Source organism: Typha angustifolia, chromosome 15 (genome assembly GCF_048772165.1).
Source record: "Typha angustifolia cultivar Huaian chromosome 15, ASM4877216v1, whole genome shotgun sequence".
Classification (NCBI taxonomy): domain Eukaryota; kingdom Viridiplantae; phylum Streptophyta; class Magnoliopsida; order Poales; family Typhaceae; genus Typha; species Typha angustifolia.
Genome location: NC_133253.1, coordinates 14,558,171 through 14,584,149, shown reverse-complemented (window position 1 = coordinate 14,584,149; position 25,979 = coordinate 14,558,171). Strand labels below are relative to the sequence as shown.

At 33.6% G+C, this 25,979-nt stretch overlaps 1 protein-coding gene across 1 annotated transcript; it reads right to left on the bottom strand.

Moving 5' to 3' along the window:
- Positions 1-5,241: 5,241 nt before the first annotated feature.
- LOC140777766 (protein decapping 5) lies at positions 5,242-20,017 on the bottom strand. Its single transcript, XM_073122107.1, has 8 exons — positions 19,743-20,017; positions 16,340-16,440; positions 15,841-15,909; positions 14,808-15,764; positions 14,111-14,176; positions 6,036-6,233; positions 5,799-5,909; positions 5,242-5,715 (listed from the first exon to the last, which is right to left on the bottom strand). Exons 1-8 carry the CDS (start codon positions 19,885-19,887, stop codon positions 5,566-5,568), a joined length of 1,797 nt encoding a protein of 598 aa, XP_072978208.1. The 5' UTR covers positions 19,888-20,017; the 3' UTR covers positions 5,242-5,565.
- Between the last annotated feature and the right edge of the window lie 5,962 nt (positions 20,018-25,979).

Here is a 25,979-nt window from a genome sequence, read left to right as displayed (position 1 = left end):
TACATCCGTCTTTGAGAATTTTGTAATCCGACCCCTCCTTTTTTCTTCTATAATTTTTATTTAATACCTTAGGTTATTTAGACAGTACTAAAATAAATATTCCATTATAATATATAAAATAATTTATAAATACCTAAATTACTCCTATCTTCTTCATCTGATTTTATGTTAGTATGATAATTTTAATAATGATTTATGGTGTAACATACTCAGTGATGATTTTCATATTTTGTTCTAGAAAATTATCCAAATTCCTAAAAGATGAGCGCATTCATTTATGGTGTAACATATTGAGTTACTTTTTAATATTTTATTGCTAAGAAAATGGATATAAATTTCTGCAATCTATTTTATACAATCTTAATACATTAATTTTTTAAAGATGAGTGCATTTAGTTTATTAAACATATACATGTCTATTTTTTAATTTCTGTAGCATACATTTCTTATAACCAATGCACATAAGTTACATATGTAATGGGTGGCGTTTTTTATAAAATTTTGGTGCATACCTAGTTAAAAATTATAGCGTACATTTCATATAGTCGATGCATATAAAAAGTGATGCACGGCGTTTTTTATAAATTCTCGATGCATACTATGTTAAAAGTTGTAGCATACATTTTGCCTAATCGATACGATAAATAATATAGGTGATATGTGACATTTTTAATGAAGTTTCGATGAATACCTTGTTAAAAATTGCAGTATATATTTTGCATAATTGATACATACAAATTTCATACGCAATGAGTGGCATTTTTTTATAAAATTTTGAAGCGTACTTTGTTAAAAATTATAGCGTATATTTTGTATAGTCGATGCATATAAATTACATAAGGAATGCATAGCACCTTTTATTAAATCTCGATGCGTATCTTATTCAAAAGTATATGAAAATTTTTCATAGTCAATGCAGCGTACATTTTGCATAGTCGATGCGTATAAATTACATAAGCAATACGTAACATCTTTTATTAAATCTCGTTGCTTACCTTATTAAAAATTGTAGTAAATATTTTTCATAGTCGATGCATATAAATTATATAGGCAATGAGTGGCATGTTTTATGAAATCTCGATGTATACCTTGTGAAAATTAAAGCGTACATTTTGTATAATCGATACATATAAATTACATAAACGATACGTGACATTTTTTTATAAAATCTCGATGCGTACCTTGTTAAAAATTACAACGTATATTTTATATAATTGATGCGTGTAAATTACATAGACGTTACATAATATTTTTTTATAAAATTTTGATGCATACCTTGTTAAAGATTACAGTATACATTTTGTATAGTCAATGGATATAAATTACATAGGCAATGCATAACGTTATTTATAAAATCTTGATACATATTTTGTTAAAAATTATAACAAACATTTACAATCGATCATATAAATTACATAGACGATATGTGACGTTTTTTTATGAAATCTCAATGTGTACCTTGTTAAAATTACAACGTATATTTTGCATAGCCAATGCATATAAATTACATATGCGATGTATGACATTTTTTATAAAATTTTGATTTGTATCTAGTTAAAACTATAGCGTATATTGCGCGTAGTCAATGTGTATAAATTATATAGGTATTGTGTAATATTTTTTACTAAATCTCGATGCATACCATGTTAAAAATTGTAATGTACATTTTGTATAATCGATGCGTATAAATTACATAAGTGATGTCTAACGTTTTTTATGAAATTTCAAATTTTGATGCATATCTTATTAAAATTTGTAGCATATATTTTATATAACTGATACATATAAATTACATATGCGATGTGTAGCATTTATTTTATGAAATTTCAATGTATATCTTGTTAAAAATTGCAGCGTATATTTTATATAATCCATGCGTGTAAATTATATAGGCAATAAGTGACTTCTTTTATTAAATCTCGATGCATACTTTATTAAAAATTACAGTTAATATTTTTTATAGTCGATACGTACAAATTATATAGGCGATGCGTGGTGTGTTTTATGAAATCTTGATACATACCTAGTGAAAAATTACAGCGTACATTTTGCATAGTCGATACATATAAATTATATAAACGATGTGATATTTTTTACGAAATCTTGATGCATACCTTATTAAAATTGCAACATACATTTTGTATAGTTAATATATATAAATTACATAGGCAATGCATAATATTATTTTTTGTAAAATTTTGATGCGTATCTTATTAAAAAAGGCAACATAAATTTTACATAATCGATGCATATAAATTACATAAGTAATGTATGACAATTTTTTATGAGATCTCGATATATATCTTAATCATTAAAAATTACTGCATACATTTTGCATAGTCAGTGCGTATAAATTACATAGGCGATGCGTGACAATTTTTATTAAATCTCAATGTATATTTTGTTAAAAATTGCAATGTACATGTTACATCATCGATGTGTATAACTTATGTAGGCGATGCATGGAGTTTTTTTTATAAAATGTCAATGCATACCTTGTTAAACATTGCAACGTACATTTTGCATAGTCGATGTATATAAATTATATAGGCAATGCATAACATTTTTTATAAAATTTTGATGTATACTTGATTAAAAATATAGCATATATTTCGCATAATCGATACATATAAATTAAATAAGTGATACGTGATGTTTTTTTTTATTAAATCTCAATGCATACCATATTAAGAATTATAACGTACATTTTAAATTATCGATACGTATAAAATATATAGGTGATGCATGACATTTTTTATAAAATCTCGATACATACCTTGTTAAAAATTATAGCGTATATTTTACATAATTGATATGTATAAATTTCATATGTGATGCGTGGCAAATTTTTATAAAAATTTGATGCATACCTTTTTAAAAATTGCAGCATACATTTTACCTAGTCGATGCGTATAAATTACATAAGCTATGTATGACATCTTTTATTAAATCTTAATTCATGCCTTATTAAAAATTACAGCGAATATTTTTCATAGTCGATCCATATAAATTATATAGGCAATACATGGTGTGTTTTATAAAATCTCAATGCGTAACCTGTGAAAAATTACAACGTACATTTTGCAACATATAAATTACATAGACAATACATAACATTTTTATTAAATCTCAATACATACCTTGTTAAAATTGTAGGATACATTTTGTATAGTCGATGCATGTAAATTACATAGGCAATGCATAGCAATTTTATTTTATTTTAATGCGTACCTCGTTAAAAATTGTAGCGTACATTTTGTATAGTCAATTCGTATAAATAATATAGGCAATGTGTTACGTTTTTTATGAAATCTCAAGGTGTAATTTGTTAAAAATTGCAACATATATTAAAAATTACATACGCGCTGTGCGGTATTTTTTTATAAAATTTTGATCCTTATCTTATTAAAAATTATATAAGCAATTGGTGGTGTTTTTTTATAAAATTTTGATCCACATCTTGTTAAAAATTGCATGATACATTTTACATAGTTTGATACGTATAAATTACATAAACGCTGCGTAGTGCTTTTTATGATATCTCACTACATATCAGTTACATATCCTAAATATTTGTGTTTTACAATTTATGATTATTAATTTATTAAATAGATTGACTTCTATTTTCATTTAATATGATGTTACTTTTTCATTTCTTAGTAAAATAATGATACAGTTTTTCATAATACTTCAATCACCGACCGAAGACAAGATATGGAAGATGAACGTGAACAAAATAAGAGATATGTTGAATAAAGAAACTACCTTCTAGGTTATCAAATGAGATCAATTTAAAGGAAAAAAAGTATTTGAATTGTTACTATTGAAAATAAAATATGGAAGACAAATGAGAGGAAAAATATGACAGAAGAATGAGAGAAAAAAAAATGAAAAACGAAGAGGGAAGAAGATAAAAGGAGTAGATATCTAAAAAATCACACTAGGGAGAATGTCAAAATGTCCTTCAGTAGGCAAAGTATCCCACCGACATGCTTCTTCCAAACACAGATTTCACTCATTTGATTCACATGCATGCGGTCCATTCATATCTGATGATTACCGACAACATTGTGAAATTAGGCAAATTTTTTATATTAAAAGAAAGAGTTAATACCGATCAATATAAGCTATTCTAATATTTAATTATATACTAATATAAAAAATAATAAATATATTTGATATAACAATATTAAAGTAATAAAAATATAAAAATTATATTAAAATTAGTGATGTTTTAAACAGAATGACCAGACTATTCTTAATTAGATTTAAAAAAGTACTAATATTAAATAAATTATACTCGTGGTTATTTTTAGTTAATAAAAGTGCAGACAATATATATAATATACCAGCACAACATAACATACATTCTTTCTCATACTATCACAACATCTCCCACATCACAGCAATACTAGCACGAATAAGAACCCCACATTGTGGAGAAATAATTAAGAGCCTACCCTACAGACTAGTTCGTCTGCACAACAGTTTTATTTCTTTGCACTATGGGTTACTAATGGCAAGCTTTGGAGAGAGAAAAAAAATTAATTATAAAAGAAGTGATATGTAATTAAGTGTTGTCTTAGGATAGAATAATTTGAGTGCATGAAGTAAAAGGAGAGAGATATAGCAATTACTATACAATTTTATTGCTAAACTAGTATAAGGAGACTTATTTCAAAAGAACTGAATTCTTATTCTCTATAAGTGAACAAGACTAATGAATATTTTTTTTGGCAAATTAACACCCAAATACTTATTTTCTGTGTCTAGTATATTTCAAATACAAGCTTAAGTGTGTTTCAAAATTGTTATCTAGTTAGTGGTTCAAATATAAATCACTAGCTTGATCGACAACTTATATAAAAATTTAACATCTATCGGCAATTTATATCTAAAAATCGTTAAACTAGAAAAATAAAAACATCTATAAAAATTTCTCCCTAAATCTTATTAAATTTTTAGAGAACTTAAAATTTTTATATAAATCATTGATTAATCAACTATGACTTATATTTAAAAGTTAAAGTTGCTCGCTAAGTTACGGATTTTCAAATACAGCTAATCTCATATTTTTATTTCAAAATAAATTAGACATAAAAAAATGAAGGCCCAACATTAAAAAGACAAAAACTCACATTTAGAGTTTTTGACATTTAGTGCAAAGCCTAATCTGAGAAAAGGCAGAATATTATACTCCAAATAAATACTAGATGATACAGTCAAATCCTGCAATATATATACTACGCAGATCAAACCAACCATGCTTATACCAAACTGGTAATTGATGTGTCAACAAAGGCAACCTTAACAGAAAGAAAAAGTGGTAAATCCAGGACAAGAAAAAAGATTTCCCAACTAAATTAGCTCTATCCAAATAGCTGCTGAAAGAAAGATGATATCCATCAACTGTAAAGGGACTCACCGTGCTTTGCCCCTAATGAGTCTATTTAGCAGTCCCGATTTATAGGCATGCACGGATCAGAAACACCTCATACCCCATGCAGTAAAAGCATAGCCTGTATCAATCAGGACTCCCTTCCTATCTGTGCAAACAATCCTTTCCTAGGAAGTACGGGATGGGAAAGAATAGCCACGGCCCCTGCCTGTGTAGTTATACCCTCTACCATTGTAAGAGCCTCGACCACGACCGCCACCTCGAAAACCCCGTCCCCCACTCCACATCGGTCGATGCCTCGGAAAATCACCGAAAGTCTGCAAGAAGGAAAGCAATCTGCTAGATATGGACATCTATCAAGCGAGAAAAGAAAATTCCATGAAGATGGCCCCCTTCATACCTCTGTGTCTAGTTTCAACTGCTCTGAGAATCTAGCTCTTCCATTTCTTGTCCCCCGATCAAGTGTGGTGCATGAGAGTGTATCAAAGAAGTCATCCTTAACATAAACAGGCTACAAAAAAGAAGAGAAAAACAACAAACTAGCATTACTAAGGACAACAAGGGAAACAAAAACAAATTTAGCAGTAAAGATAATCAAACATGTCATCAATGTGACAAATCTAACAATAATTTTTACCTTAGTATCCAGCTTTACACCTTCTGATTCATTGTCCTGTAAAGAATAATCAGCTTCATCATCTTCTAATTCTTGATCCTTGTCACTTAACTGTGCTTTACTTTTACCAAGATGGCCCCAGACTTCATCTTTTTTGAACTTCTCGTTCATTGCCATAAAATCGAACTCCTCAGTAAATTTGGTGACAGTGTGTGGATGCTGCAAAACAAAGAGAAAAATGCCCTTGTCATCAAGGCAGCTCCATTCAACATCAAGAGGATTACCAATATTGATGATGCTAAAGACGAGTACACATTTCTTTTGTTGCAAATGACAGGCTAGCATGCCTTTATATGATATGTCACTTTTCTGTCTGCGGAGGTGACAGAAAGCATACGTATGTCGGGTGAACAATAATCCAGCACATTAGAATATGTTAAGAAATGGGGTACTTTGTGGATAATGTACTACAACTGATAGTAGCAAATTTGTAGCAGCAAGATAAAATTGAGGAGCATTGGTGAACCAACATAGTTAATAAGCAAGAGGCATCCCATTTGTGCATACAAGAAACAACTGCACATTATTAAAACAAATAGCTCGGTTATTTAAAGTCGTTATTGTTTTATTATTTGCTTGAAATAAAGGTCCATCATACTAAACACATCCACTAATTGGAAGTCTGGTTCTCAGTGAGTTTCACTTTCAAGTTCAATTATGATTTATGAGTTCTGACCACGTAGTATTTATTTCTGAATAAATTTTCAACACCATCTTGGCAACGAGTGATACAAGGCAGCAAAATGCAAATAGGTAATGAGATATACCTTGAAGCCAAACCTAGAATAAATCAATTCTGTGTTATATGTGGACAAGTATAAGAAATGCAAGCTGGATAGTCTTTCACAACAATGCACACAAACAAGAGCATGAAAAAAAGTCAGTCTCACATATTTATCTCTTATATAAGTACTTAAGGGACTTGATTAGATTTTCACTTTGCTTCCTGCTCGATGATTTCAATTCACAATTCATATTGCCATGAGAGAAAGGTGAACTTTGTTTCTCAACTTGCAGTCTTGCACTAAATGTTATTTTACTTAACAATCTGCATTGCCATGAGATCAGCCTTTGTCCTTTGAACCATACTCATGATCACACATGGCAAGAATTACAGCAAGACAGTATTGGATCCATAACTATAAGAAACTCCAGGACTGCTATGTACTCACAAGAACGGCTGCTTAGTCTGAAAATGAGATGAAAAAACCCTAGAGCTTACAAAATCCATTATAGCTCAGATGACTAATCGCAAACCCTAAATCTATCATGGCTAGCTCACAGATCTCATTGTTGGGCATAAATACTCTATCTTATAATAATTTACTCTATTGGAGATTTGTTTGTTCTTTTATTATGTTAGCTTAATAATGCTAACAATGTTCACACCATTTTGTAGGCCATTTGACCGATTGTGAGGTTAGGTAGACATTTTCTGCCTAGGTGAGTTTAGTGCAATACTAAAGCCGTCTAGACTTCTTAGGAAAACCTTTGAACTTCCCAAAATAAATGCTTAGACTCCTTTGAACACCTAGTCTTCACCTCCTCTTTATAAGTTGTTGCCTGGAGAAGCAGTTTTAGGACTGCCAAGTACTATTTCATATTTAAAGAAATCTCTCCTCTCATTCCACAAATCTCATTTACTCCCTCCTTTTTAAACTACTATTTTCCTAGAAATCTAGTAAAACCTCCCATGATTCTTGTCAGATTCTAATCTCTCCAGACCTGCTGCAAATAGGTTTTGTTTACTCATTGTTCCTGCTGCTTATACAATCCTACTGCTGGAAAGAGGAAGCTACAAATTTTAATACCAGCTGCCCTGTTTTCCAATGATTATTGCTGCTGATTGCAGGACAAACGGCTGCAGAATTCAAGCAAATAGACACTCCAATCAAAATAGAAAGGTCCAATTAGAGGTTCTGTGAAGTAAACTTGTTTGGCTTTATTTTCTGATTCAAAGTGTTCCATCTTTGGAAAATAAAATAAAAAATTATGAACAGTCTAGGATATCATTAGCCTAAGTCAATCAAGCAAAGTTCAACTGAAGACGATAATAAACCAAATCAAACACATAATTTTTTATTACGAAAAACTCCCTATCAACCAAGTATAAAAACAATGGATCCTCTCGCTCAACACTCAGGGTCACTAGTTAATGCTTTTCTTGCTCATTAAACCTTGATGAACTACTCATCCTGCACTAGATCATCAACTCTACTAGGACCACGGAGTCCAAAAGCAAACACCTCAGTACTCCCTCGAGATGCTGATGTAACAATCGTAGAACCTCCAAGATATTCACATTGTAGCTCCGGTGATGAAATTGATCTTAGACAATCATGATCTCTTCTCCTCTCTCTTAAGTTCCTAGAATTTTAATATGGAAGAGTTCTCCAAAAGAGCTTTCTAATGAAATAGCCTTCGCTCTTCTTATATAGGTGACGATACCCTCTTTCAATAGGCCTAGAAAACCACAAAATCGGTTTCAAACTTTTACAAAATCGGCACTAAACTTTCCAGAAAATCCGTGTGCATTGAATGGCTTTGTTGGGCATTCAAACAGCTCTTGAGACCTTTAGGTTCAAACGGTCTTCAAACGCTTTAGAATGGTTGCTCTCTAGAAAATCTATTTTACAAACATTCAAACGACACCAAACGACATCTTTTTATGTAAATCTGTTTGAACAGATTTGATGGTGTTCACAAAGAACCGTTTGAACACCCTTTGAACACCAACAAAAATATCTAAAACACTTTCTTTTGACTTCAAGCTTTCACCTACTATTATTATAAGTTGTGCTTTGTCTCTTAACACTTTTTTATGAGTTGATACTGTAAAGAAACATGTGCTTTCTTCACAAATTGCCAACTATAAATAATTACAATAAAATTATTTATCAGTATTCAATAAAGAGGTGCAATTGAACGTTTTATTAAATCTAATTCTTTTTCACCTTATTATCTTTACAGTAAAATTCTTTTTGCACCACATCAGTAAAAAGGCAAGTTTGACTTTGGGCCTTTGACACTTGTTTTTACCAGCTTCATCTTTCTAACATTTTCATCATGACTTCATGCATCTCTTCTAACTTAAAAAATATGCAGAAGGCATGTATGTCAAATCAGACAACTCGAAGGGCCTTGAAGAAGAGCTGTTTGTAAAATAAAAGTTGTTGCCAAGTTCAATGATCATCAAGGATGAAACATATGCAGTTCTTTTCTTCACGACACCAGGCTTATCAAATAATATTAGAGTAGTCATCCAGACTTTTATGACAATTGGTCCAGGATTGTTGAGCTACCATTAGATTGCAAGAAAATTTTTATGGGATATCACCATCAATGTCTGAGTCAATTGCCAAATAAGCATTCCAATAATGTCAAGCATGGAACATATCTCAACAGAGTTTCAATCTGAGAGAATTGATGTAAACATTAATATCAATTATGCATTGATCTACTTATTTACTTATATTTGTTTGTGCTGAAACAATTATTATGTTAGCCTAATGTGTGGGGAATGTCCACACAATTTCATTTTGCACCATTTTTGCTAGGCCACTGAATCGATTATTAGGTAGATAGTCAAATCAGTCTTAGGTTAGTGGGCTGTCTAAAGCTATTAGTGGACTAAAGCCTTTTGCATTCCCAAAAACCCTTTAAGAATTCTCCTTAACCCTTAGGCCCCATTCATTTGTAGAATAAGTTTGATGCTAATATAGCTATGCTAAATTTTAATACTAATATAAGAGACCTTATTCTAGTACAAGTTATTCTTCATAAACTAGTATAATGTGTAAAAATTATATATGATGTGACATAAAGCTAAAATAATAGTTTGGCAAATGACTAAAAAAGCCTTTATAATAGATGGATAAGGAGATAGGAGACAAGAAATAAGACAGAGAGAAATAGTGAGCGATTGAAATAATAGTTAATTATAGTGATGTCTTTTTAAAAGCAAAATAGTAATTGATAAATATAAAAATATTAGATGGAAGATGAGATAAGATAGTAGATATTACTATAGTGATTGTTTACTTGCTATACTAATATAAGAAGACTTAGATAAGAGTTTTTTTATTCCACAAGTGAACGTTAAAAAATTATTATGATACGCTAAATATTACATTATTACAATATATCACTTTCATATGCATATGAGATCACATGCATGTCCAACACATATGTGTATGTAGTTTTCATATGCAGCCTATATATGGTGGGGCTGTCACATAAAGGATTGTATATTGCATGTGCGGGACATTTAACACTGCTATTGCCTCTGTTGTTGCTTTTCAAAACAATAGTTGCAAGTAAGGTTTTGTTTGCTAGTCGGTTTTGTAATTAATACTAAGATTTAAAAAATTGGAATCAACCTCCTGAAAAAACGATATGTATCGGTCATATGGGCTGCTTAGATCAAATCAAACTATTTTTAATTACATAAAATTCTAAATATTATTTAAAGATGCAAAAAAATTTCTAAATTTTTTTAAAGAATGACAAAAATAAAAAAAATAATAATTACTCACATATGAAGCCTACAAATTAAAAAAAAAAATACTAATTTACTCAAAAGTCAAAATTGGTGCAAATGTAAGAGAGTAGAATAAATAAAAAGAAAAAAGATTCTACTGTAGTGAAGGAGAAAAGAAAAAAAAAAGTACAATGAAGAAATAAGAAGAGAGATAAATAAATAAATCTAAAAATCACATATCCGAGATCGCCAGGTTTGGATCTGCATCGGTGGAGTTTGCCGGAGATAGATTTCTACGTTAGAAAAGCAATAGCTATGATAAGGAGAGAAAGAAAAAGAGAAATAATGAAAGAGAGAGATAAATTGTGAAAGAGTAGAGAAAATCCGAATTAGGATTGGGTTTGGATCGAGATTGGGTATGGCCGATCCAAATCCGGATCAGCCAATCTTTCGAACTATGGTTAACACAACACTATTGCTATCCCTATTCTTAAAAGTATAATATATATTATTTGTCTATTATCTAATACCTTAAGATCTAACTGGTTATCTAACATGATATCCTTCTATAGTTTTCTAGAGATCTTGAATTCGAACCATAGTTCCGAAAATTGGTACCGAGATTAGGATCGGGATCGGCCATCCAGAAAAACGATACATATTTAAAAATATTGAGAAATTTCTAAAAACTTTAAAAAAAATTACAAGAAAATAAGAAAATAGTAATTACTTATATATAAAGCCTAAAAATCTCTTTCTGTAGCCTGCCTGCTACAGTGCCCAGATCGGTATCGGCGAAACTGGGATCTATGATTCAAACCTCATTTAATTTCCATTTTATATTATATATTCTAGTGTAATGTGAAGAGTCACACATCCTTAAAAGTACGATATACATTGTTAACCAAAAATCTTAAACTTTACGATCAACAACACTCGTTGTGGCTGCACTGATGGATTGTCGTGACCATTGGCATTATCAACAAGAGTTCATGCATATCATACCAGTGAATTATTGGCACCGATATAAGGGAGTACCTCGATGCTCCCTTATGGTTATCTATAGATTTTATACTAATGGGTGCCACTACGAATTAAGTATATATTACTTTAAACCAAGGTTTTAAGTTTCGGCCAATCTCGAGTGGGATCCATTTCGAAATGGATCGGGATTGGCCCTAGTTGATCTTGATCCTGGCTAAAACCAATTGGTTGGCTAGTTTCAACTGGGGTATCAATACCTAATCCGTTTCGAACAGGATCAACTGTTTCAGCCGATTCCATTCAAAACAAATCTGATCTGACCTAGGGAATATCAATTATTTTGATTTTTGTTTATGTTTTTTTAGTTACGGGGTTATAGTTAAAAACATAAAATATCAATGGCTCAAAAAGAGAAGTCATGATAGCAATTAAGGATATTGGCTGACAACATTATAGCACTATTGGGCAAGATAAAAATTTATTAAATGCAACTAGTGTGGAAAGAAAATGAGTGATGATGTCAACCGTTTGAAAAAAAAAATAGCTGAAAAATAAACAAATATAGCAACTTACACTCAAGCGTCCTTGAAAATTAGAAAACAGATGTTAGCTCATGTAATTGACAAATAAAAGGATAAATAATCTACACAATAAATTGAGTCAATGGTTTGTGAAAAATTAATGTATAATACCATACACATTGATTATAAACTTTCACGGCATATGAAAAATCTTATGTTCAAAAAGTGTGTCAAGAGTGTCCAAAAATGTCCAAGGAGTGTCAAATTTTTTTCTATAATTTCTTAAATATTTGATACATTGTAGAAGTGTCCGACATGTGTCCAACAAGTGTCCGACGAGTATTGATGTCCAACAAGTGTCCAACGAGTATCAGTGTCCAACAAATGTCGGATATGGACACTGCGTGTTATTTGAAGTGTCTATGCTTCATAGATAACTAATGAAGACATGAGATTCATAGAGAACAAACGAATAGCAAATACTAAAGAGAATGAGTAACACAAAGGTGATGACCAAAGATCACAACAAGTGTACAAATCTCTTAACAGTTTTGCCTTACATTTCAAATATGATTCATTTACTTTTGCTTGTAATTGTCTTTGCTTGGCTAGTTACACAGAAAAAGTTGCCAAGCTCAAGCTAGTGTTCAAGGATAAAATCAACACAATCATCACATAAAATCTTATTAGCTGCATAGCTCAAGCGAACACCTCTATTCTATCCTTCCAAACCAGTTCGGCAAGAGACAGACTAGGAGGGCAAAACCAATTTTGGATGATGCGGAGAAAATCCTAGGATTAATCTAATCCTAATAAAAGTCATGCAAACGAAATAAAATACAAAATTATTTGGACGTTACAAACTAGATTTTGATGATGATTAATTATGTCAACATAATTTAGCACAATAATGCTTTACCATTTAACAAACTTCTATGGAAATTTTTGGAAATAATCAAGACATGCAATAGAATGAAGAGTAGAAAATACTTCCATCAATGTTTGCTAGGTTAATCAATATGGTGAAATGTAAGATCAGGGTGAAGAGAAAAATAATTTAATTAATACTTGTTGGGCAAATTATAATGAAAAGTATGAGAACAACATGATCGTGATTAATATTAGAGAAGCATAGACAATCTTATGTTACTTACTACTATAATAGGTATAATAAGTAAAAGAGCACCATCTTTAGTAGAAAATGGAATAATTCAAATTTCTTGCCATTGCACTTTAATAATTTAGCTCCTATATTCAAAATAGGTAGGTACTCCAGAAAGGAAGTCCTGCCGCCCTCTTGAGCAAAAACGTTAAGATCAACAAACCATCAACAAAGAAAAAAAAAAGTATTTCCAATTCGATATACCATACTAGGAAGTAGGAAACATGGATACTTCAAAACTCTAGCCACAGCATATCAAATACTCTATCAGATATGATACTCATTCGATAATTTAAAAATCCGAGCTAGATACTTACTTGGCATATCCAAATTTTTTTAAACAAAAAAATTATAAAAAGGATACTCTCTGATACTTTCAAGATACCTCTTAGATACTTTTAAAATTCAAAGACAAGTCAAATTAGAGGTTTTCAATTACATCAAAACATTAACCTTAGATGTTATTTGTATTGTGCGTGATCTATGAGTTGATGGGAATCAGTATTAGAATTTCATGCCACAAATGTATAATCAACTCGTAATTTATAGATCAATGTACTTTTCTCTTAATATAAGTGTCTAACAATTTGTTATAGATAATTAACTTTGTTGATGAATAAGTCAAAGATGTGCTTAACAGCTTACGTATATAATATCACAAGTTTATAATAATAACATTGTAGCTAAATCTAGTGCAAGCATGCACAAATATACTTTCAAAGTTTTATTATATATATTGTATCATTGTTTTCTAAATTTTCCATATCACTGTATTCTAATGGTGTCAGATCCATGTCACATATCTCTATCCATGCTTCATAGATCATGCAATAACAAGAAAGATAGAACCTCAATCATTCAAGTAAAGAGGACAGGAAGAGTGACAGACCATGTTCCCTCTTCCTCTTACGCGTCCCCGATTGTTGTGTTGGATGCTTGAAGCAGATTCATTAGCCTGGAAACCAAGTGGACATTTATAAAAAAACACTAATGGTATAAAAAGAAAAGCTAAACACTTTTAAAGCAAATGTAGAAAGTGCCGGATAGAAAAATGAACGAGTATTTTAAGGGAACCTCAAAATAACCTACAAAATGAGCCAAGTTCACTTAATATACATGACTCTACAAACTCAAATTGCATATTAATCCTTAAATAGCATCATGAACTTCAATATTTTCTTATTCAAAAATGAAAATAACAGTTGACAAAGAGGAATATCAAAACATTATCTACCTTTATATCAGTTAACTAGGAAAAGATCATCCAATTTTAGGACACAATTTTGGCAAAAGAAAGTGTCTGGAGAAAAGAGGCTCTGTCAATTATATGCACATGGCAAATCAGAAGCAGTGACTGGAAGCACAAAATTCTGCCCAAATAATTTGATTTTAAGATTCAACAATAACCCTTACTTATAAGTCCCACTAACATTGCAAACATTTGTTTGATAATACCATAACCAAGATTCAACAATTAAATAGAACAAATATATGTGTGCATATATAATCATACAAGTAACAAGAAGAATTGAGTAAATGCAATGTCCCTGCTTCACAATCATAAATGAGGCAATGTAAAATTATACCTTCTGACCAGTCGATTTAGGTAATGGTAATATCGGCTCCTTAATTTCAGCAGCAACACTCACTGATGGTTCAGGTAATAGTGGTCTAGTTTTAGTTTCTAATGTTTTGGCTTCTATGTCTTTATGACTTGCTTCCAAAGGTTTTTGCGAGGACTGAGATGAAGGAAGTGTTGAGGGAGCACTCTGCAGAAGTAGACCTGGAGTGACCAACGGTACTGACGCTTCAAGTCGCTTTGAACCAGATAAAGCAACAATTGAGGGCAGTGCGTGAGACATAGTTTGATAAGCCATTGATGGGCCAGAAACAGCTACAGGTTTGTTGCTAACAAGAGAAGGCATGTTTTCGGACATTGCTATGCTGGGTTCAGCATTAGATGGCAATGGAGTCACAAAGGGAAGACTGACACCAAGAGATGGAGTTGGAGCAGAAGTTAAAGATAATTTGTTTGGCAACAGATTTACAGTTGTTTCCGTAGCTAATATACTAGCTGAAGTAGTGGCTGGTGTCGAGGGCAATGTAGTAGAATTTAGACCTTGAGTGGTACTAGCAGGTTGAACTAATGGAGAAGGAAACTCGGGTCTATTTTGAGATCCAGATAGTAAAGATGCATCCATTCCAGGATATTGCACAGGTTGCTGCATGGATTGTGGAATTGGCAGACCAGGTGGTGGCCGAAGCAAAGGTGGTTGCTGCAAATGAGGTAGCCCACTAGGTGGTGCATAATATCCTTGCCAGTACATAGGTGGCATTGCAAGTCCGGAGCCATTTGCAGACAGAGGTGGATTTGAGGTGCCCCATGATCCTAAGCCTCCACCCGGCTGATATAGAGGCAAATTACTTTGAAATGTTGACCTCTCAAATCCTAGCTGTGCTGTGTGAGAATTAAGATCTTGTATAGCCCCACTTCCAGCTGAAGGTAAGCTTGAAGATGTAGATGCAGGACGAGAATAATGTGACTGCAAGAAAGATTATAAAAATAATAAGCAAGGGATAAGGCTGCCATAAATATCCTTTAACGTCAAAGGACCTTGCCTGAATGATAGCAGGATCATTGTGTATGGAAGTAGCTTGAACTGGTGGTGAGGACTTAACTTGCAAGTCCTGCAGAAATGCAAGTAGAAATTCTGATTAAAATATGCAGCAAAACAAAAGACTAGGAAAATTAACCCCACGTCAATACTGCAAGATGTTAGGACATTAAATGAAGTCAGCAAACCTATAGAAAAAATCAAGATGCTAGAAGTGAACAATGTACATAAATAGATATATAGCTAATCAGTCTCTAACCAGTTAACCACAGCTGTACGATGCAATATGGCAACACAAGCTATTAAATGAAGACCAAAGTACCTAATGAAGTCTATCTGTACTACGTAGAGGTTAATGTACTTCATGTCCAGAAAGGTGCAATATGGGCAAAAACAGATAACATTTGGCATGGATATGAGTGAATTTCATGCAAAAGCAGCATATTACATAGACTTAATTAAGCATTTCAAGTATGTATAAAATGTCTTTCTTTTGTCAAGACCTTAATATCACTTCCTCGGAAGAGTATGTACTCATAAATTTTGTCACTGGGAGGAATTTGTGGGCCATCTTTTTTTCGTCCTTCAGTTCCAAATGATCGGACTACAATATAGAAAATATATTAGTGAAGCTAACAAGAGCAAACATTTTCTTAAGTAAGATGAAGATTCATTTTAGTACAAGATCATAATGTAAGGTGGCAAGAAAAATAGCTAACAGGATATAATTACAAGAGGACTAACAAAAAAGACAACAAATTTACAGAAATTATGCAATAAACAGAGCAGACTTGTCAAATAAAAAGACATTCTCAACCATTTACTAGCTCAAGGCCTTAAGCTCATGCAATCATGGAACAAGTAATTCTGCTTTTGGAAAGAGTTTAAAATTTTATGTGACACAGAGAAACAAGATTTTATTTCAGGAATTATGATGAACAAGGCAAGGCATAATTCATTGCACATTTGGAACTTCTTCGCCATGAGAAAGTTGCATTCTCAGACCAAAGAACAACATAAATAATTTATCTGATAAGAAAGCAAGTCTTGCATGCCACTATTTATCTGATAAGAAAGCAAGTCTTGCATGCCACTCCTGATCCTTGATACTTAAATTAGCTAGCTCAATCCTATTATGTAACCTAAAATGATGCATAGAAATCTTGAAAAAATATATACTGGACTTTACATGTTCTCTGCAATGATGGGTTTAACCTAGCAATGCACATGTTCTCTGCAAAATTTATCAAATGGTTGATACTAGGCAGAATTTTCAAAACCTATTGCAGCTTCATAAAGAAAGACAAGAGCACATACTACATAGGATCTGACAATGTATAGCAATAACAAGAAACTATATAAGTAAAGTGCAACAGCTTTCTGTTCAAAGCAACATCAAAGGCTCAATGGAAATCAAGTTCTGCACAGATTTCAAGATATTCCCTATAATTATGGAGTGACAAAATTACTGGATGTACACAAATAGGTAAAGTGTCAATTATGAATCACACTAAGAAACATGGACATAGATATGGGACATAGATATAACACAATACAGACACAATGCCAATAATTATAAAGATAGGACATGACACAATTAGAACATCAATAAATTATATATATATATATATATATAACTTATAGTGTAAATATATGAGCATGCATAATCTATTCGTGCAAAAAGATCAAAGTGTGCATGAATACAATTCATATTATGCTAATACATGACAATTCACAAAAAAGTCATAGCAAGTCACAAATGATAATTTTAATACATGACAATACAATTCAGATTATGAGAATATATAAGTAATATTATTTTCTCTTTACAAATTTCATTTACATGTTGCATATTGCAATTACAGGTTGTAAGATTGCAAATAACTAGTCATTGGAATAGGCAAATCAGTGATTTTTGCACTAATCTGCACTAACATTAATTTTTCGCTGATACACTAAGCAAGTAATTTGTGATTTTTGCATTATATTTTGTAGCATATGCAAAAAATAATTTCGATCCTCTCCATATGTCTATATTACCCACCCAAATTTTCACAGAACCAATTCATAAGCAACTTTTCTATCAAAGCAATAAAAAGAAGGATGGATATATTTGAGTTATTTATCAGAAACTACTTAATGCAATTAAGTTGCTAAAAGCCTAAAACAAAGCTTAGTTTCAATTACTGTCAAAAAATATGTACAATACATTTAAAGGCAAATCAAAAGTGTGCACCACTTATTCACAAAGCAAAAAAACAAATAGACATATGAAGTAACGAAAATACATAAGTTTATTACACCAAAAGGTGGCACTTTTGACCATCAAATGCTACATTTCAGCAACAACATTACATTCGTGGAGGGCATCGGTAATAAGATACATTGATCCATGTCATGGGGGAGATAATAAAGGATCATGAAAAATCCTAGGATCTCTTTTTCCACCAATATATTTGGTCATGCCTATATCAATTCCATCAGAGTAAGAAAAATCTTGAATCCATTCACGGTCATCATAATGTGGTACATGCTGATTCAGGTACCATCACAATCTTTTAACATATCTTGAATCGATCATGGACTCCCCAAAATTTTAAGATGTAGTTTCACATGATTTGTTCTTTCAATCAAGTCCTTGACTGGTGGTTTTACAATCCCATGATCAGCGCTAACATGAACTAAATGAAACAATTGACAACATTAGATATTTAGAATATTACAAAGCATATAGGAAAAGTTCTACACAAAACTCAGCTTTGCATGCAAATAGCAAACTTGGTGCATCTTATTTTTGACAAAAGAATTTCTTGAAGGCGGCAAACAGATCAACCCTGGTTATCGATGTTCTGGTGTTTAGTTGAGCTCTAACTGTGTACGCAAATTGACTTTGGCCTCTTGTACTAAAAGATCTTCAACCCTAAAACTGGTGCCGAAGATTCTTTGGTGGCACAGGATCATATATGAGTTCTTCCTTTGTAAATACTTCCATCACATGAATGGCTTTACCATAACTTCTTTTAGCCTATATTCAACTGCTATAATTTTGGCAGATGGTTCTTGACTTCTTTCTGGTACACGAAGAGATAGATATTAGAACTCAAACATTAAGAGTCCTATAGCTTAACGCTTCCATAAAGATACTCAATGCTCACAAGGAAGTTGTTTAAGTTGTTCTTCTATGAAAGTATGAAACAACTTGTATTCCAAAATGAAAAGGAGATGTCCCAATTAGGAAATAAGGATAAAGGAAGTGAACAAACGCTCACTTAAGAAACCAATTACAGTCCAAATTGGAGAAAAGGAAAACTAAGGACCGTCCCTGATCAATTTCTAGACAATTCCTGAGATTAGTGCCTGATCCAACATTAATACTATACCTGGACAACCTACACATACAGGCTAACTTCAATATTAAGTCTAACCCTACAAATAATCAAATCAAAAAATAAGTAGGCCTTCATACCTATTTCCATTGTAACAAATACACTAGTTGCAATTACTCCAACACCTAGAACAATCTCAAGAAGTTATAAAATGCAAATAAACCTTGCTACTACTTCTCATAAGACTTCATTCTAACGAAAGATAGGACCAACCAAATGCACCACATCAGCAAGAAAACTATCAAACAAAAGCATCATTTGAGAGACGACTTCTAGAACAAAATATGTAAGTGAACTCCACTTGCATAACAACGTACACGAACTTCTATCCTAAAAAATTTCCTAAAGCCTAATCAAAACCAAGGGAAGTACGAAATAGCATAAGCCACATCTTCAATGCCCTGAAAGCAGAATACCCAACAACCAAATCTTCCAGAGAACCTCCAAAGACTGAACTTTGCAAGCATCAGAACCATGGAATAGAACAGAAAAAAGAAAATAACCAAGTAGCTCGAATTACCGTTGCGCAACCCGATGCTGGATTCTTCGGTATTGATGTTGTAGAGGATGCCCTCGTATCTGATCTCACTCTTCGAAGTCAAGCTAATCAGACTCCCGATGTACGAATCGGCCGATGCACCGGACCTTGACGCCTCCGCCGCCATGACCGCCGCCTCTTCTAGTCGCCGCCACCAAGAACTATTCTTCTAATATCTTTCGAGAGGGAGCAGGGAGAGTACACCTTTTGGCTTTTCTTCTCCCTTCTTTTCTAATCTACTGCCTGTGTGGTTCCTCTACCCTTTGATGCCTCCCTTCTTTTCTTAAATGTTTTTATTTCTTAATTTTCTTCGAAGATAAGATTTTTTTTGCGCTAAAATGTAACCATTATTCTAGAGTAACAGTCATAATAGCCTTATTTTACAAATTATCAAAATTATATCTTATATCATACTCTAACTCAATTAATAATTTATTCTCAATATGCATCCCATCAATCTACTTTATATTAAATTAAAAAATTTATCATAATTTTATTAAAAAAATAAAGTATATATTTTATTTTTTTCATTTTATATCACATCAAAAAATATTTTGCCTACCTCTGTATCCAACTCCCTTCCGTTTGTCTCGCATCTCCTCCCTCGTATGCCAATGTTAGGGGTGAAAACATATCAAATACAGATCAGATAGTGCTCAATTTATACTCGGATTCATATTTTTAATCCGAATACGAATTCAAATATGGATATTAGATAGATAGCAAAATTTAAAATTCTCTTTTTTATCATTTATAAGCCCAAAAGTTAGATATGAGTTCGACAAAAGACTAACCCTCTCTAGATATAGAGGCATTTAGACCCGCCGAGTTTTTAGCTGCCTAGTCTAGATTTCAAGCTATATGCGTCGCCGAATAATTGCTTCGAACTAAACGCCGCCAAGACCTACGCCAAGCCGTTGCACCGTTAAACTCTTCCTCAAGCTAAGCCCACTGCCGAGTAATTAACCGAGTCGAGCCAAATCACCAAATATTTCTTCGCAATATTGTTTGGAGTTGGAGTTGAACTTATGATCTCTTTAATTATAAAAAAGGTACCTACCAACTCAGTATAATTAGTTGATAAATTTAAAATTGTATCCTAATTAAGTAGATACGGATAATTTTCGGATGCAAATTAAATAATTTTCGAATACAGATCGAATCTTAAACAGATACAGATAAGATCTTAAACAAATACATATTAGATCTTAAACGAATACAGATTGAATTATATTTTAGACATAATTAACACAAAATACTAAGAGTTTCAAAAAAATAATTTTTTGCATGTCAAATACATATAAAGTTAGTAAAGTTAATCTCTACAAATAATAGAAAATGGTAGAACACATCATTAGTAATAAATCATATTCTACTTCTTACAAGCTAAGATTTTAAAATAAATTCAGCACTATCAATGTGCTTCCAATCACCCAACTCCCATCCACTTACAAGTAATTCTTCCAACAAATTAAATGAAATCATTATCATTAAAATCTAAGCAAAAACAACAAGTTGTAATTGAATACAAGCTTAACAAGGGTTACCATACTAATACAGAGAATATTGCCCAATAAGTAGTACTCTTCTAAAGACTATATATATGCATTGAATTCTGCATCCACCCTTTGTAATTCAGATGACATTGTGGGAGGAGGTAGCAGCTGTGGTGGTGGTATTCCTCATCTCTAGATCATCTCCATCGGCAGTGACGTATGTGGACCAGAACCAATGCTTCTTCCATATTCAGTCCATCTCCTCAATGAGTACGTTCTTCCTCTCAGGGAGGAAGAAATAGATGAAGATGGTCATTATGATCTCGCACACCCCAAAAAAGTAGAAGATGAAGAACTTAATGTGGCGAGGCATCAACAGAAACCCCCTGCAACTATGAAGTTGAAGACCGTGTTGAAGGACACCGTTATACTCTAAGCCGCTAACCAGATCTCTAGAGGACAAGCCATCCCAACGGTCCCACGACCATGCAAAGGCCGTGAGGCAAATGAACACCACCACCTAGATCGTGTACCCACATGATATGGCAGGAATACCATTGAAACCGAACTTAATGGCGATTAATGTTCCAAGAATGAACTGACAATGACATAGCCAGAGGAGTAAAGGTTAAATTAATTTTAATTTTTTATTAATAATTAATTAAGAATGAACGAACAAATAAATTTGTACCCTGAGCAGGAAGGGGCAGTGGCCAACTGTATAGACCGTGAAGATGGCAATGCTGGCGGAGATTGGTGACGCTGCGATGGAGTGGTGATAGCGATAAAGCTCAAGGAGGGAGGAGGTGAAGCTTAGCCATGCTGCGATGGAGTGGTGATAGCGATAAAGCTCAAGGAGGGAGGAGGTGAAGCTTAGCCACGCTGCGATGGAGTGGTGATGGCGGCAGAGCTTGGTGACAGTGAAGAGGCAATGGCGGCGGAGGGCTGGAGAGATGATAGCGACAGAGAGTCGGAGTTGAAGATAATGATGGCAATGGAGATTTCTCACTTTTGGTGGAGGAGGCAAATTAAGAGTGACTATTGATTGGAAAAGAGATGGAGATTGGGGTAGGATTAGGTTGGTATATATATGCGATTAAACAGATATCCGTTATTCAAATCCGAATCCGATAAAATTACCTATACTCGTATCCGTATCTAGATCTAAACTTTTTCTAAAAAAACCATTTGAATTCGAATATTTTGCTAAAAGAATATCAGGATCTGTATCTGAATCCGAATCGGATAGGATTTCATTATCCGTATTTGATCTGATTCGGATAGGGTAGCGAGTCGAGTCGAACTTAATTCAACTCGTTTTCACCCCTAGCCAATGCCCACCAAGCCGACGCCTCTTCCTCCCTCTTTAACTACCGATTCTCCTATTTCCATAAGACTAGCCTAATTCTCCTTCATCCGCCCTTCTCTTCACTGAGATACCCTTTATCTACCATCTCATCACCATTATCCCTTCCATCTACTCCTAGATCCCACTATCTCCACCATTACCATCACTACACTACCCATCACCATCACCACAAATATACCCCGAGGATAGGACTGTATCATTTATACAACTATGGTCTGCCACTTGGAAAACAAGACAAGGCTTTTGTCGTCGTCTGCCTTACCGACGTGATAGGCCAAATCTCAATTGGTCATGCAAACTCCGAATAAATGTCGATTTTCTTCACTATGTTGCATATCACAATATTGGACATTCATAGCAGTCTTGTGAAGATCATGCAAGATCACATGAAGACTGCCATAAGATCTAAGTGCAAGAACCCCATCAACCATGGGCGTCGAATCTAGGTCAGCCGCCAGATCTAGCCAAACCTAAGGCGCAATCATAGTTGCCACGATCTGAGCATCCCTCTCCCCCTCCTGCCTCCGCATTCATGGAATTTTAGAAAGATATATGGCAGACCAAGGGCCCATGTCCTAGAAACATGATATTGCCCATGCTCGCAAGGAGAACTAGGGCAGCGATAAACCGTTACCGTCTACCAATGATTCCACACTTCCAAGAAGAAGATTTGTGGGTAGATTTTGAGGATGAAGCACCTCGATAGTCTCAAACTAAGGGCTACTAATGACTACCTCAGAAGATGAAGAGCATCCCCTCAAGACAAAGAACAAGAAATAGGGACCCAAGGAGAAATCGTGCGATTGAATAATTCTTCCAATACTAACACACACCAAAGGTTTAGAAATTCCTCTTGCCCTCCTTTCACTTAAAAGAGATGGACATAAGGTGGTACCAAGCAATGCATCAAACCTATCCATTTTAGTTATGAGATGAGTTTGTGGAAGTATTGTGCATTCGATTTGAACTTTCCTTATGAATATTTTCAAGTCATTCTTACCAAATTGACCCAAAAGCCCATAATACGGGCCTATCAAAAATAATTTGAATGCATTTGCAATTGAATCTGGGGTGGGACTTGACCTTGAAAAGTACTTTTATCAACAACATTCAATGAGACATATAAGCTGAATTAAAGGTTGTCCAATTGTTGGCACTTCTAGAGGTCTTCTCCACCACATAAATGATGGAAGAGAATATAAAGAATATTTGAGTGTTACAGATGGTGATGAAGACTCACTAGATCACTATGACATAAGGTCTCAACCTCGGCCACCCGTACTTATTGATGGTGTTTTTCGGATGCTATGCTCTATTGAGCCTTAGTTTCCACCGAGACCAACTACAACCCCTATTGAATCAAAATGCCCTTGCCTAAGTGGAACCTAAAAGGTTATGCTTTTACTACGACAAGCGGTATGTGCTAAGGGATAAGTGCGCAAATGTTCTAGCAACGATCATATTCTTAGAAGAGGTTGAAGAAAAGTAGGAAGAGGATCCAATAGAGTTTAATAAAGTTAAAGATTATGCAGTCCAAGGATAGAAGGATGAGGATTTGGAGGTTCATGTTGAGATCTCGCTACACGTTTACTTTGAGACCGTCAATTAAGACCTTGCAGTTAGAAGATATCATGAAGAAACGTGCAGTTTGTATCCTCATTGATATGGGAAGTATACACAACTTCCTTGAAGAAAAAAGGATGAAGAAGTTGAGATTAGCATCAAATCCCATCCTTAGCTTTGACATTGCTATTAGAGATAGAACCATACTCCAAGCTAAAGGAATTTGTAAAAGGGTGGTGTTTAAGAGCTTGGATCTTCACCTTAAGGTTCCTAGTATGCAAAGCTTGGGATTAGTCACATTTGATTTCACAAACGTAAGTATGATCTTTTGGAGGAAGTGACGATGAGTGCAGTTTGACTAATTTTGACCAGACTCGATTGTGGCACTTCAGCCGTTGATTAGCTTACCACGGGCTAGATGTTAAGGGCTATTGATGCAGTTGGTCCAGACCAATCATAAGGTTGAAGAAATGGTGATTTCACTCGCTGATTTAGACTTGGTGTTGAAAGAATTTAGTGACTTATTCAAAAAACTACAAGGGCTATTACTGGTATAAGAGCATGACTATTGAATCAAGATTATCCCAAGAGTTAAACTAGCAAATTTACAACCCTATCGATACTCATACATGCAAAAGGAGGAGATCACAAGGTTGGTGAAGGAGATGATGGATAGCGGCATCATCCAACTGAGTGCCTACTTTTTTCCCATGTTACTAGTGTGCAAGAAAGATGACTCTTATTGATTCTACGTTGACTACCAGACGTTGAACACCATTATAGTAAAGGACATGTATCCTAATTTAGTTTATTGAGGAGTTGCTAGACAAGTTTACTAGTTCTTCATACTTTAGCAAGTTTGATTTGAGGGCCAACTACTACCAAATTTAAGTGTAACCTGGTTGCTATACACAAGACGGAATTTTGGATATATGATGGCCACTACAAGATTTTAGTGATACCATTCGGCTTCAGTAATGTCCCAGTAACCTTTCAATCCTTGATGAATAACATCTTACAGCCCTTATTATGTCGTCATGTCCTTGTAATTTTTTATGACATTTTGATGTACAACATGACATGGCAGAAGCATCTATGGCACCTAAAAGAGGTTTTGGAGCTATTGCATCGCCATGAACTAAAGTTTACAGAGTCCAAATTCTTATGGTAGGGGCAATAGAGGATGGAGTACCTTAGCCATATTATATTCAAAGCATGTGTGTGGAGGCTGATCCAACAAAGATTGGCAATATGGTGCATTGGTCCATACTCGAAGAACCCATGAGAGCTTTGTGACTTCCTTAGTTTCAAGAGTTAGTACTACCAATTTATTAAAAATTATGGCAAGATTTGGACTTCCCATAGCCCTGTTGAGGAAGGGAGAATTCCATTAGATCAAAAGAGATACTCAAGCCTTCGAGGAGCTCAGATTAACCATCACGACTGCATTATTTACTTCCTCATAGCCTCCTACTTCAATTATTAGAAGAATAAAAGTATAACAATGTAATGATGTAATACTTAGAAATTTCACTTAGGGTAATGATCAAGGGTTCAAAATACTCAGCCACATAGGGGTTAATTTCACCCACAAATCTAAATTTGTTGCTAGTTTGCTTTCATTCATCGGTAGAATTATGCAATCCTAATTTAATACTAGATAGCTTGAGGATAACTCCTCTAACATTCTTATAAGTAAATAAAATAAAGGTATGTAAAAGAAACTAATTAAGCATTTAAACATTTATCATCACGTGACTTAACCTTTTGACAGCTAAGGCATTGGACGCA